Here is a 14913-nt window from a genome sequence, read left to right as displayed (position 1 = left end):
GAAATGTTTGAGTGAGGAGAGAGAAAAAACTGGTGTGTCAGGGGGATCATTTTACTCCTGTAGGATTATGGAATGACTCTGGGCCGAGGGCAAGGAGATGGCAGGAGTTTGAAAGTGTGTTTTTTTTCTGCCTCAGGGGCAAGAGAATTAAACTGAAACATGGTGGCATAAAAGGTAAAGAGCACATTATAGCCTGATCCCTGCTGGAAAACCACTGATAATAGTTTGGCCTGGTGATAAACACTAACTAGGATATGGTTTCCTGACAGGGATATAGTGTTATTACATGCTGACTGTGAAAACAAACAAGGTCGAATTTATACCAAATGAAATTACTGTGGAGCCATTATACTTGGGTCAAAGTAGTCCACCCAGTGCCAGAGGGCAAAATGTGGGTAAATCACCAGAAATATTGTTTGGAGTGGGTGTATCTACAAAACATCAGCATACTGTACATGTACCTTTTATCACATAAAATCGAAATACCCATAGTGTGCAGTCCTTCCAGCCTGGTCAACTGTTAATTTGTTGCTTCTGCCCCCCGGGAAAAGCTGCTTAGAGCAGAAAGGAGATTACACATAAGCAAATATACAAACAGAAAACACTGCAAAGCCTTTATGACCCCTGGCTATGAATACACACACACACACAGACACACACACACACCTATTCTGAGACCCAAATCTGCATATAGATTTGGGTTTCTATCAGACCCAATGCTTTCATCCCCACATAAACACAGTACTTAGACAGTATATTCAGTTAAATGTACTGTAAGCTTTACATAGGGGGCATTCAATCTCCTCACACTAGCAGTAGTTCACTCACAAATGCACGCAAACACACGCACACACACGCACACAAACAAACACAGCCCTGTTCTGACCCATAAATCCATAAATATATAGGGTTATAAGCATGACAGGTCCATTCCTAGAGCCAACGTAGGTTTGGCCTTTTGGTTGTACACTCATAAAAGTTTTATTTATATATCTTATATATCTGTGTGCCTAAAACCCAGAGACAGACACAGGTGACCTTGGGGGGAGGTCACTGGAGAGGGTTACTGAATGAAATCTCTCAATGCAAACCAAGGACTCAGCAGCCTAGGGAATACATGGCCACATGGCCAAGCCTTTTTTAGCTGTTGAGTGTGTGTGTGTGTGTGTGTGTGTTTGTGAAAGAGAGAGTGAAAGACAGGGACAAATGTCTCATCAACCTTCACGCATCTCACGTGCTTGGCATTTTTATGTAGGTGTGAGTGATCAGGCACTAAAATGCAGTCTTCGTTCATACAGCTGGAGTTTATATGTGGCTTCAGCACTCGATCAAATTGAGCGGATCACCACTTAAAGCTGCCCCACCACACGTATTTCATTCCTTTGTGGTAATGTCTGAAGTTCTACCATGGACTCTGTAACATGTTTTTGTGGAAAAAAATCCCTTGGTTACCTTAAAGCCATTCTAGTATGGAATAGAAAGTCTGTGGGAAGACTTGATTTTATTGTAAGATATTAACATCCAACAAGATAAGCTGCTTCACTCTGATTGGCTAACAGCTAGCCAATGAGAGCCTGGCTATCAGCATTCCTAACCCAGAACAACTGGGTGAGCTCATGAATAATAATGAGCTCAACATGACATAAGACTAACCAGCTTTTGTAATTGGCCTGATTTCTCCTCTCATTATTTTCACATTCACAACATAACACAAACACATATGGACCTAACATATTTCAAAAAATGCAAGTAAAAACGGTTTGGTGTGGCAGGGCACCTTTAAATAAAATCATATTACCATCAGGAAGGAGATATACCTACCGATAACATGCCAGGTCTAACAGATACCTCAGATCATTTGTACCAGCAGCTGTGGGGTGTCTCAACAAACCACAGGTTATCTGCCATTCCTGCCCATGACACAGCACATATTTTTCTTTTTTTGTTAAGTATAGTGTACATGTGTATATATGTTCTTATCTATTTATTATCTCATGTTTTATGTGTTTTTGTTCAAATGTGTGTGTTGGCTACCTGTTGTGAACCAAATTGCCCCTTATGGAGATTAAAGACATTGCAATCAATTAAATTAAATTTGTCAGTCCCTAAATTCAAATAAACTCAGTGACTGATATCATACATAAGAATAGTGTTTTATGAAAAACTTGAAGAAATGTATCATTTAACGGGGCAGCCTGAACTGAGGTAAAATGTCTTAGTACATTTAAGGTTGTTTTCCAAACACACACACACACACACACACACACAAGGGAAATTGTCTTCTCTTCTTGCCGATTAAAACAGTCACCCAATAACTCATATACTCACAATTTGATTTTGCCTTATTAGCTCTAGCTTACAGACCATGGCCATAAGAGAGATGGCACAATGACATAAGTGCAGACATCAGGGGAAAATATTTGAAAATATAGGGCACATGGTAAAACATGCTGACAGCAACACTTTTATCAAAAATCTATTTAGCAAGGATGGCCAAAGCTTTCTAGAAATCTTTTGTGTTTTTAGACTGCCCCCTGGTGTCTAGCAAGGAATGGTGCAACGATAGTATCTTGTACTGGACCATGCATTAATGTTAAAGGCCGAGAACAAGAACAAATACTTTGGACATAGGTAAATTATTTAATTTCACTTTGCAAAAACAGTATGGAAAATAAAAGCACAGTTCTTTAACAACACGGTGATGTACTTGTTGCAATAACATGTTTCTATTTTACAACACCATCAAAATTAAAGGTTGGGGAGATGGGCAGTACATAAGCACAATTTTAAAGGAAGGGATGTACTATCTAACCTCTGCATGCCACTGGTCTAAATTTAGGGCTGGGTAGAGATTTCAATACTTTTTAGGTACCGACCAAAATGTCTCCTTAACATCAAGTAGCAAAAAATGCCTCGTCATTCAATGCAAAATTTCAATACCTAAAGAGTAAATCTCATCAGCGTCACTGAGCCAAAAAGCATGCAGCATGCTTCTACCAAGATCTAAAATGATACTGATTGGCTGCCTAACATTACACTCTATATGTTACACAGAGAAAGGGCTCACGTAGTAGGAAGTAAAAAATAAATTAATAGATAACTGTAATGTTTTTCTTTTTGTTAAAATGGATTTTATAAAATTGGTGTTGAAAAAGTATTGTTTGGCAAACAGTATCGAAAATGTTTTAACAATACCCAGTCCTCTTTAAATCTAATACCAACTAGACTTTCTTTATAGGCTTTATTAAAAACCTGTATTTGTATTTCTTTCATTTTATGTCATGAAAAGGTGCTCAGATCTGTTCAGTGACTTTTCACTTATGGGAAGAACATAACTGGAATAGTGTCATCCTGGAGAAAAGTTATTTTCTTTACAACAATAAATTACTCATGGATGATTATATCCAGCCACTTACAATACAGTTAATACAAAGGTTTTTTTTCCAGTGCAACCTATAATTCTAACATTGAATCATATTTGGAAAAAAACAATCAGTCACTCAAATTAAATGTACCTTGACCGTGTATTGTACATATAATAAAATTTGACGGTGGTTAATATTATGTTTACCCAATATCAAATTGTAAAAGGGGCTGTACTCACATTAACATAGCAGCAAACAAATACTTGATATGTAGACATGTAGCGGAGTAAAGGCGTCCTGAGCAGAGAATGCAGTCCCACTGCCTCTGTGTGTGTTGCAGAGGTCGCGGTAGCCAAATATTTTTCAGTCACTGATGGAATATTTTTAGCAATGCCAGAACAATCTGAAGGCCGTCCGTCATTTTGACAGACTAGAACTCTGAGGGCAATCTACCATAACTTTATTAATTCAAGCCTGCTTGTAACAAGTACTGACCACTTCGCTCCACTTGTCTCTCCTCTTGTTCTGCCTACACCAGGAATCAGAGCAGCACGATAGGGGTGAGCATGTGCCACAGAGATCTGCTCTTCACGTAAAGATTTTTTTTATGGTGAAACAGGAAAGCAGAGGATATTAATGAAGATATCAAAAAAGTATAACGCAACCACTGATGTGTAATTCAAGTTGCTCTGTTCTTTGTTTCGATGGCCAGACTGGCCCCATGTGCATGTTAATGCATGTGGCCGCAAAAGAACGTAGGTATTTCATGTAGGCTGTTGGGGGAATGGTCAGTGATTGCCACATAGAGGCAATGCCAACCGGCTGTTTTTTTCCTTCCTATTTTTGGGTACAACACCTTTCAATACTTATGTACTCTTTTTAGTATTTAGAAATAAGTTTCTAAGTTCCTAAAGTTTATTTTGCAAACAAAATTAAAGTGCACAGCCATCATTTTTCTTTTTAAATCTTTTCAAATGGGATTAGGGCCTATGTCAGGCTCCTGCTGATCATCCATGTAGTAGGGATCTCCTTGATGGACTCTGTGATTGTGCACTCTCAGGTTCCCCCTGTGGGCAAACCTTTTCCCGCACTCTGTGCAAGCGAAGGGCCTCTTCCCCATGTGAACATCACGTTGGTGGGCTCTTAAGTTCCCGCTGCGGGCAAATCGTTTACCACATTGAGCGCAGCCAAAAGGGCGTTCCCCTGTATGTGTGCGAGTGTGCACAGTAAGCTCAGAGGGAGTGAGGAAGCTCTTGTCACAAAACTGACATGGATGCAGTCTGACTCCTGTGTGGCGTAAAAGGTGTCTGCGCTGGTGGGAGGGGTAGGTGAAACACTTGGTACAGTATGGACAGGTGTAAGGTCGTCCATTCCCTCCCCCAGGCGCTGGAGGGGGGCTGAGAGAGTTTGTATGCCGTAACGTGAGCGACTGTGAATTGGATTGTGGTCGGAGAGGGTCTCTATTGACAAAGGTTGTGACCCGCCGTGTGTGATTTATGGGGCCTCTCCCACCCCTGTCATCTCTGGGTCTCCATGGTGATTCGCTAGAAGGGGCTTGGGGCTGAACCTGCCGAGCCCCCCTATGCCCCACACCTTGGGTCTGTACTGAGTTCTGATTGGAGTTGTGGTTCTCAGGCTCCTGGTCCAGGAAAGGAAAAGAACTGTCGTCATCTTCGTTGCTGGTTTCGTCTGAGCCAAAACCTGGTCGAAAGCAGGGTGTGTCTGTGCCAGTGCTGCTGCTAGCTGGATCAGAGCAGCTGGTGCCATCTGCCTGCAGGTTCTCCAGACCGGACACCCTACTCCGGGTGGTGTCCAACCGTGGTAACCACTCCCCTGGTTGAGCTAGGCTTGGGTCAGGCCTGGGGGAGCAACGCCCGCTTTGGGAGATGGAGAGAAAAGGGGTGGAGGCTTGATTCTGGAGGGATCTGTGGTCTGCACTGCCCTGATCCCAATGAGACACTGCAGAGAAATTAGAGGAAAAAGGACAATAAATGCATTTTCATCTGACCACTTGTATAACCCCTTTAAACTCAAAATAATTTCAAGGCTATCTAGCTCTAGCATGAAAAGGCAATATAGTCAATAGTGGGAGAAGATTATAGTGACTTCTTACATTTGGCCTTGGCTTGTGTGGCAGACAGTGTATCTTTCTGCCTCTGGTCCCCAGCAGCAATGCTTCCCTCTGGGACTTGGACTGCTACAGACCCCAGGGTCGGTTGCAATCCAGCACGCTATGGAGAACAAGTAAAACTGGTCTGTAAAACGCAGAAAAGCCAAGGCATGTTGCAAATGTCATCAAGTGCTGGCTGTTCTAGAAATGATAAAAGTTTAAATACTTCAATTAATTAAAGAGACAACTTTTGTTAGACCTCATGTTTTACTGAAGCTCCATCCTGGCCTGACACCTCTTCTTTCAGGCCGCTGAGGCTCTGACTCAGTCCTTCTGCTGGGTCTGAATGAGAAGACATGGCCTTCCCCACATTCAGTACTGTGGGAAAAAAAGTTTAGGTGGTTGGTGTATCAGTAAAGCCTCTGGTGTAAGTTCAGTAGTGATGACAAAAAGGTTAATCTCAATACAAACTGGGGCTGGTCACTATGCATGAAAGTTATTAAAGATGGATTGGTTTGAGATACAGCCACAGATACAAGATTATCCTAGACTATTAGCATACTCTATGCCCACTTTTATTATGTATTTTTATTCTAATTACCAAAGTGAGTTGTCCATGAAATATGCTGTATTACCTGATCCTGTCAGGGTCTGCGGCCTTAAGATTCCCTCTCTGTCTCCTGATGACATCTCCCCTTCCTCGCAACCTCCACCTTTCGCCTTCTGCCTCCTCTCCACTTTCTCCAACTTGCCTCGGAGGATGGAGATCTCCTCTGTTTTCTGCGCTAGCTCCGCCTGCTGTTCACACAGGCTGCTTTCAAAGATCTTGGCGATCTCGCACACAGCGGCTGCCAGAAGCGAGTCCATGACGGTGGCCAGCTGAGCGTGGAAAGCACTCCTAACAGACTCCATAGTCCTTTGTTTCAGGGATAACGTTCCAACGTTAACAGCTGATTGATGTTTAATTCTATAGTTGGCCTCCGGAGACAGTTGAGGGGCGATGTGGCTAACGTTACCACTGTAAACCCTCCTCTGCCCTGACATCTACGGACTGCCATGAGATGTTCCCATGCTAAGTAGCTACGCCATTTCCAATAGTCATCTATCGCATTTGCTTTTATAACCCAATCTCCTAATGATAAAAAATCTCAATAGAGCTATGGTGTCAATACTTTATATTGTACATTAATGGTAAGACACCGTTACTTTTAGTTAGCTAACGTTGCAGTGTTGAAAAACAATGTGGTAATTTACATTGCATGGACCCAGTTTGCATAGTACAACATACATATAGTCAACCTCTAGATAGCCATAAGAAAACAAGTGGCAATTAAACAGGCAATGCAATCAGTGACGATGTTTGCTAGCTAACATTAATTAGCTCTTACGCTAGCTAGCTAGCTAGCTAACGTGTAAACAAGGAAGCCAACGAAGCGTAGCCAGTGCCAGCACTTAACTGTGTTCATGCAATGGAAATAACCCCATACGCAGACGGACAATGGCTCTTGGTTGTCCGTGGGAAAATACCTTCACTGGCTAACATTAAATCCATGAAACCCCTTTAACTTTCAAAGATGCGGCAAGTCGTCGTCCAGGACTAGAAGCAGGTTGATGTCATGGATGTGTTAAGTCTCGCGATAACAAAGTGGAAGCAAAAAAAAAAACATCCAAAGTATTGTATAGATAGACATTCAGATGACTGTCATTTTCAATGACGAGAAGATACTATAGTTTACTGCATGTGGATGTACATAAAAAATGCAAGACAAGGTATACAGTATATATTTTATTGGGGAAAGGTTGACAATGTTTAAGTCTAGCTACACTATTCTAATAGTTTAAAGAAAATACAGAAGAGTACGTTTGTAAAACATCTAAATCATTGTGTCCATGTAAATCAACGAATACAACCCCTACAGAATAAAAAAAAAAAAGCAACAAAGTTGGAACAGTTGAAACCATAAAATATGTTCACTTGTGTTCAGACTTGTTTCAGGAGTCAAGCATCAGATGAAACATAACTTTGAAAGTAAGAAGTCCTCAAGAGTTGACATTTGACACTCCAGGGTTATCGCAAACATTGTTTGAATAACAGACTTGATACTTGACAGCTCAATCTGTTAAGGCAAAAAGACTAATTCATGCAGATAAAACATTTACCTTTTGTTAATACAAAAACAAGGTTGGTGGGTTTGATATATTGTGTAATGCAATAATTATACAGCTTCTACCAAGGCCATTTCTTTTAGTGTCTATTAGAACATTGCGTCTGATCCTGTAATCAAAGAGCAGGTCTGCTTTAAGGCAATATTGCATTTACATGGCCTTTAACTGACAGATATTTACTGAACCAACCAAAACACTCTTTATATCAGTGTTACTTTCTCAATATCAAATTACATTAAAACAAATAAATGATAATAGTGGTAAAAGGGTGCTTGGTGATGGACCTGCCCCTTATTAAATGGACAGAGACACTGATGATTGACATCTGGGCTTTTCTTTTAGACTGAAATGACAATGCCAACAACACCAGCTTTTGTATTACCGGTTTTACAGTACAGTTTTAGAATTTTTCAGGGGAATAGTGGTGTCATTTAATATTCCATCCATCCTCGTCCGCTTATCCGGTACCGGGTCGTGGGGGAGCAGCTCCAGCAGGGGACTGCAGACTTCCCTTTCAACATTTAATCTTAAAATAAAAAACAGATTCTAAGAAGGTTAATTGTAGGGGAAACCCTACCATCAATCAGTAACAGCATAAATGACAACACCCAGGCTCAATTATGGTAACGTGCCATATGGTTTTTAAGGCGTCCCTTATAGAAGAAGCCTTTTCCACAAACCTTGCAGAGATTAGGACAGACCCTGTGACACTTAGCCACATGCTTATTGTACTTTACTTGTGAGTAGAACGTCTTATCACACTTTGCACACTTGGTCTCTTTCATAGGCAGATGGCACCTTTTTTTATGTAAGCTTAGCTGTTCACGAAAACGAAACACTGCAGTACACCTCTCACATTTGACAGACTTCTCTCCGGTGTGGGTACAAAAGTGTTCAATCAACTGGTATTTGCTTTTTGACACCTTCTGGCACAATGAGCAGCTGAAACCATCAGGGCAGCGTCTGCCCATTGTTTGCCATCCTGAACGGCAATCTTTCTGAACATTATTATGGTTGATTGCTAGACTTGTGTCTTTCTTCGGAGACCTCAAATCCTCTTGATCATCTTCAGTCTCCTCTAAAGGCTTGGTTGATGCAACCTTTTTATTTGTCTCCCTGGAATTCATTTGGTCTTTGTGGACTCTCATTATGTGCTTTTTGAGTGTTTGATTAACGGAGAATTTCATTGAGCACATGTCGCATCGGAACGGCCTCTCACCAGAATGCACACTCACATGCTCTTTCAGCTTGGAACAGCTATGAAACGTCTTGTTGCAGTGTACACAGGTGTGCTTTTTGGTGGACCCACCTTTCTGGATAGGTGATTTACTAATGTTGCTAGAGAAAGGTGTACTTTCCTTCTCATTGATCAGCTGTTTTTTGCTTGGTGCAGTCGGGTTTTCTTCATCACAGGACTCACGTTTCGGAGGGGTAGTGGACTGAGCTTGTTTTGCCAACAAGTTCTTGAGCTTTTGGCAAGTTTGTTTATGCAACTGAAGAGCACTTGGAAAACGGCAGTCTTTTTTGCAACCTTGACACTTCTTGTGTGATCGTACATGCACACTTCGGCCAAACTGTGTATTAAATACCTTCTTACAAAACTTGCAGGAGTACCTCTTTTCACCATCATTTTTCACCATCTCCTTTTCTTGAGACTCAGTTGCTGCGGTTTTTCTTTTCTCTGTTTTGCTCTTTGTTGTATTTCTTTGCTCTTTTCCGGGTACATTTCTCCCTCTTTCTCCAAGACCTGTATTGCCTGTGAGGTCAGTATATTCCTGTTTGATATCCTGGAGCAATTGTCTCATGTCATTTCTCATTGGTGAACGTTGAGTTCCTCGGCTGAGCATTGGTATGGTTCTGTCCTGCATGTGTTTGTTTAATGAGGAACCTGTGAAAGAAAAACAGCAACAGCAAAAAAAAATTAAAAATAAATCGGGACCCAGTAAAAGAGCAAAAATGAAATAGAAAAAAACAGTCTATTGTGTAACAAACAGCTTTAATAAGATATCTACAATAGTGACAGTTTTGTTTTGCATCTGCAAGACTTTACTAAGCACATAAATAGTGGCGGTGCTATCTCAGGAAGGGATGTAAGGCCAGCTACTGACACATAATAGTGCGATGCTCAATTGAAACTAATGGAGCTGGTTGCCACTGCCATTTTACCTTCCATAATCTCAACATTAACAATAAATAAAATGTAAAAGTATCAACGTTGAGCTATGTGTACGTTGTTGCAAAACAAAAACAGTTCCTGAGGAAGATATTGTGGTGTCAGCCAGGCAGGATTCAGGGCATTCTGACCCTTCATGCATATTCCTTTTAATCCTCCAGGTACACACACTGTATGCAGGTGATTGTCCGCCAATCCACATACTGGTAAAAATCAAGTACTGTATATTACTGTACTCTGGATAATCAACACACCACCCTGAGTGGTTTTGACAAGAACATATTTTTAGTGAGGAGACAATCCCTGTACAAACTCTTTACAGTGTTTTCTGTAGATTGAGTAATAGACACTTTCTGGAAAGAGATGATGCTGCTTATTTTTTAGCATTATGCTGTGAGCATCAGAAACCTCTGCTTCTTTGAGGATGGAGGCAGATATTTTAAAGATGGAAATCTTTAAAACTGGGTGACTAAAACCAAAACTATCTGCATGGATAGCAGGCATGTGCAAAATTAAAAAATGGCCTCCATCCAATTCATGAACTGGAATTCAAATTGAATTGACTTCGCCACACAGGAAGTTGAATTTGAATGACAGGAAAGGGAATCAAATTCATGGAAATTCAAAGAAATTCCACACAGTCACAAAACAGAAAGAATGTGTTGAATCCCACATACATTCAGTGTTAGGAAGGTTACTTTGGAAATGTAATTGCTTACTGTTATACAGTAAGTTATCCATTATAAATGTTGTTTGGATTACTTTATCAATGCAAAGACATTTATTTTCAATTTGATTAGTAACTAATTGAATTACACATTTTACTTCAGTAATACAACTAAATACAATAACATTAATTTTGTAATTTAACAATTTCATTGCAGTAAATTTAGAATTTTACCTGAGATTGTGATGTAGTATTTAAAGGGAGCCTTGGAAATCATAAAATATTTATTGGTGAATGCAAGTATGTAAATGAGTGAAAGCAGAAGGCAATTCCAATAATCATTCTGACATAATTATTGATCTTTTACAACACAAAAAAATGAATGAATGAATGAAAGAATTCATTAAGAATGAACTCACCTCTCAGGGATCGTCTGAGACCCTTTGTTTGCTGATGAGAGTCATCAATGGCACAGTTAACCACCTAAAATACAGATGTTTTTAAGTTATATCTCCACTGATTAACATTGAAAAGTACAAAGAAAATGTGTCTGCAAAGGAAGCAATACATGATATAAACTTCATTGATGTTCTGAAACTTTCAATTATGTTGCCCAAATGTGAAGAAGTGGGTATGGCAGGTCTTTATAACACATTACAGATTAGAAAAGGCAATTTACTGATAGGATTAGAGGCACTGCAGAGATGGGTTTTTTTTTTAAAGCACAACCCCCTAAATCTAAATTTAAAAAAGTCAAGCGCCCCCAAGGAAAGGTTGCCTTTTTGACTGGTTGTGTTGGTCTGTAAGATTCTGAATTGTATCAACAATCTGACCTTTTGTCAAAATCTGATATAACACTAGCATATTCTGTCAACGTCATACAACTGGCTGTGGTGACATTTCCTGAGTGCCATGTAACTTTTCAAGTGTACCAATCAAGGATGCACTGTATTAGATCCAGCCACTGAAACAAAGCATATGGCCTTTATTGATGGGGTTATCAAATCTCCAACGGCCCATCTCACCAATTATCCTGTCTCATGCAGACAAGTGTGCTGACAAGTTTTTTTTAGCCTCTTCAAACAACAAAACTCCGGTTTTTAAACCAGCATTATTTTTTCTGCTGGTTCACAATGCTAAATTTTAATACCACCACATCTTTCATTTACACACCTCCTGCTTGATGATTGAAATAGGCCACAGTGGAATGGAAAGCTTTTTCAGTCTTATGCTCGGACACAAGCTTTCTTCTTGCTTAGTTACAGTCTCGCAGCCCAGGGGAGCACACCAGTCGTCAGGTACTGCACAAACCAATACACAAACATGGTTAAGCTCTGCACAGTTTAAAATTGTGATTCCTTTGACTGAATGTTGTAGAAAGAAATGCACGGTTTACAAGTCTTTCTTTTTGCTATACTGTTAGCTCTTAAGAAGAAAAAAAAAATATATATATATATATATATAAATAAGTGTACTTTTACAGACATGTAAAGTACATTTGTACTTGTTAAGTGTAACAATATGTGTGTTTGTGCATGTGTGTGTGTATATATATTTATTCCACAGTAGAAAGCGGCATATTTTGTCATGTTATTCACCTCATTTGATCACTATACCTTCAAAATCAATCTCAGGAACATCCGCCGTTTGTCCAGAGGCGGTCAGAACATGTTCAGGCTCTTTTTGCGTTTGCGGAAATCTACTCATGTCCACCTCTCTGTCACCTCCACACTCACTTTCTTTCAACTTGAGCTCTGCTCTCTGTAATTTTATTTTGAGGTGAGCAATCTCTTCTCCTTTCTGCACCAGCTCTTTTTGATGGTCATGTAGGCTGTTCTCAAAGATCAGCATTATTTCAAACACAGCTCTCCTCAGGACTGAGTCCATGCTTGTGGTCAGCTGGGTCCTAAACCCTCTTGTCAAATTGTCAGACATCTTTGAAGATGGCTGGCAGCTGCGTACAGATGTCCTCAATTGGAAAGTCTTGTGTGATGCTGTACTTCCCACTATCACTTACTCCCTAAACAAAGAGATACCAGATCAGGTCAGGTCTTCTTTCAATTGGGTCACTTTAGCAGGGACGATGTTTGTGGACACAGGGCTCTAAACCCAGGGCAAAAGGGATCCTATTTATCCACCTGTCTCATAGCCTATGCAGTACCTGGGGTAGAGGTGGTATGTTTCAAGCATAACAATGTGAGTGAGTGGAAATTTAATATTCCAATAAAAGTTAACAAGTACTTAATACACAGTGTTTTCCAATAAATGTTTAATGTTAGACGTACTAACATTACTAATAGGCTAGGTTTTACATCACTATTCATAATCTTAAGTTTTTAAGGCACACATTTTTCAATCATTAAGACATGTACTTTTAATGCCAATATCATATGGTAAATATGGTGCCAGAGTGCATCAAAAAACGGATTAAAATAAAAAAATAATTCCGGCCGGCTAACCCCTGAATGTCCTCAAGTCCTAAAAACGCCGGTGAGGGAAACCATCAGGAATTTACGCTATGAGATGCCGTTAGGCTTTTTTAAATAATGCTGGCTCACTGGTTAAGAATAAAAACTCGGATGATTAACCTGACGTTGAACCACTTTAACGTTAGCTAAATTCGTGAATGACTAGCTAGCTAACGTTAAGTAGCTAAATACATTTAACGTTAGCTTTCGGTTCATGCTACGCACACGTTGCTTTATTTTAAACACTAGCAGACGTCGTACTGACAAAAAACTGCTAAAGTGCCTTATAAGCTAGACAGCTAAATATTTTGTGTAAATTAAAGTTAACGCTACACATGGCGAGCAATTGGCCGAAATGCGAAATACTGACCGTTCGGCACAAGGAGAATTCCTGTAACTCGTCTACGATAATTAGCTAACTTTGTCGGAACCGCAAAGGCTTTACTACGTTAACAGTGAACCGGCTCATCCACATCTGACATATAATAAGCTGTATTTGTTTCTTGTTAGTTATCTAGTCAATGTGTAGCCATCGCACCGTAAAATGGCCACACGCCATTTTTACTCCACATCCGTCCCAAAGGAGGGAAAGGTTTTCTTACGTCTGCACTCAAGAGCACGTCACCGCGTTGGCCCCATGGTTGCCCCGTGCGTGTTCGTTGTATCGTTCAACCTGACAAGAAATGTATACATACCGGTATACGGCATGAATCATGGATGTATTAAGATATATGGTTCAACTAGTTGGATTAGCTCATGGATGTATCGAGACATCTAACTAAGTCATACATGTATTACAAAACCTTTAGCGCATGCGCTTCATATGTTTGATACAACTAGGCTTTACTATAGCAACCAATCTGGTACGACAATGGCGTTAATGATCAAGCAAAACGTGATTTAGCGCTATGTAAAGAATGTATATATAGGCCTATATAATCTCTGTGTACATCAATCTGATACACTGACCCTGCGTAGTCTCTCCCTTCAGGTAGATTTCCTAGTTACAACACGATGGAGCTAGCTAAGCAGATTTGTGTTTATATGTGCGGGAGGTCACCAGCATGGCATGAGACGAGATGCATGAGATGGGAGGTCTCCAGGTTGCAGCAATACACTCTTGGAATCATATCCTGAGGTGGACTGCTTAATCTTTTTTTACTAGAATATCCAATATTACTTTTCTTCACACAAAACCATTTAATGGAACAACAGATTTATTACCATAGTCAATTTTTTAAGCCTATTGGTATAATGTCCAAAACTTTTGTTTATCATTTACTAAATACAGGTTAGCCTGTTAACGTTTGAAGAATTTATCACAAATTAAAAAGTATCTACAGCAAAAATAGAATATGTAAAAATCTGTAAAGCATTACCATCACCTGTGCTCATGATCCAAAACAATATGTTATATTCTATGTTCATATCCTTCTTACCATGTTTAAAAGTTGCTCAAATTCCTCAGAGGTTTGGAAACCTGCACATTTAATTTTTTGATGTTCACATAGCAAATTGTTATTGTCTGATGTCCACAGCTGGTTGTCTTTGAAAATTGACAAGCTTCCTTAATTTACATATAATAATGTTATATATTAATTGGATACAATGAACGCTAACATCAATGTCATCAACCTATTTTGGTTAAATATCATATTCATACTTGTAAAAGCATCCACCCCTATTTTCCTTATCATTATTTTGTCCAATATTTTAAGTCACAATGGAAAAAAATTAATGGAACAGCTAGAAAAGTTAATTCTTAATATGTCTAAATCCTTGCTCATTTCATTTAATAAATCTTGCCTTGCTCTTAGTGGTCCTGTTACTGTTAATAAACAGCATAACATCATATCCTTCTTTGCCAACACAACATTGCTTTTTTCGTCTTCAGCTACACAAGTATTGTGTACCACATAAGTGTATGGTGCACAGCATTAGACTCATTGTCTAGTAAAAAATAA

General features: G+C 39.6%; 2 protein-coding genes across 5 annotated transcripts; both read right to left on the bottom strand.

The window, feature by feature from the left end:
* Positions 1-2617: 2617 nt before the first annotated feature.
* Positions 2618-7094, bottom strand: LOC116696821 (zinc finger and SCAN domain-containing protein 5A). Its single transcript, XM_032528007.1, has 4 exons — positions 6111-7094; positions 5735-5853; positions 5479-5596; positions 2618-5324 (listed from the first exon to the last, which is right to left on the bottom strand). Exons 1-4 carry the CDS (start codon positions 6517-6519, stop codon positions 4336-4338), a joined length of 1635 nt encoding a protein of 544 aa, XP_032383898.1. The 5' UTR covers positions 6520-7094; the 3' UTR covers positions 2618-4335.
* Positions 7095-7246: 152 nt separating this feature from the next.
* Positions 7247-13772, bottom strand: LOC116696819 (zinc finger protein 540). Of its 4 annotated transcripts, none has more exons than XM_032528004.1 (5): positions 13645-13772; positions 12098-12501; positions 11655-11782; positions 10901-10964; positions 7247-9529 (listed from the first exon to the last, which is right to left on the bottom strand). In XM_032528004.1, exons 2-5 carry the CDS (start codon positions 12414-12416, stop codon positions 8256-8258), a joined length of 1785 nt encoding a protein of 594 aa, XP_032383895.1. In that variant the 5' UTR covers positions 12417-12501; positions 13645-13772; the 3' UTR covers positions 7247-8255. The 4 variants fall into 4 exon arrangements, with proteins under 4 accessions (XP_032383895.1, XP_032383894.1, XP_032383892.1 ...); XM_032528003.1 differs by having other exon boundaries at positions 13552-13722; XM_032528001.1 differs by lacking the exon at positions 13645-13772 and adding an exon at positions 13320-13540.
* Positions 13773-14913: the final 1141 nt, after the last annotated feature.

The sequence above is a fragment of the Etheostoma spectabile genome, chromosome 10 (genome assembly GCF_008692095.1).
Source record: "Etheostoma spectabile isolate EspeVRDwgs_2016 chromosome 10, UIUC_Espe_1.0, whole genome shotgun sequence".
Classification (NCBI taxonomy): Eukaryota; Metazoa; Chordata; class Actinopteri; order Perciformes; family Percidae; genus Etheostoma; species Etheostoma spectabile.
This window is presented reverse-complemented; position numbering and strand designations above follow the sequence as displayed.

What these genes read in the sequence shown, in the direction of transcription:
- LOC116696821 (XM_032528007.1), bottom strand. Translation starts at nt 6,519, where the DNA reads ATGTCAGGGCAGAGGAGGGTTTACAGTGGTAACGTTAGCCACATCGCC. An exon ending in GCAGACCCTGACAGGATCAG is followed by an intron (nt 5,854 to 6,110) that starts GTAATACAGCAT and finishes TTTTTCCCACAG; the next exon opens with TACTGAATGTGGGGAAGGCC. An exon ending in CACACAAGCCAAGGCCAAAT is followed by an intron (nt 5,325 to 5,478) that starts GTAAGAAGTCAC and finishes ATTTCTCTGCAG; the next exon opens with TGTCTCATTGGGATCAGGGC.
- LOC116696819 (XM_032528004.1), bottom strand. Translation starts at nt 12,416, where the DNA reads ATGTCTGACAATTTGACAAGAGGGTTTAGGACCCAGCTGACCACAAGC. An exon ending in TCCTGAGATTGATTTTGAAG is followed by an intron (nt 11,783 to 12,097) that starts GTATAGTGATCA and finishes TGGTTTGTGCAG; the next exon opens with TACCTGACGACTGGTGTGCT. An exon ending in TTTCAATCATCAAGCAGGAG is followed by an intron (nt 10,965 to 11,654) that starts GTGTGTAAATGA and finishes TCTGTATTTTAG; the next exon opens with GTGGTTAACTGTGCCATTGA.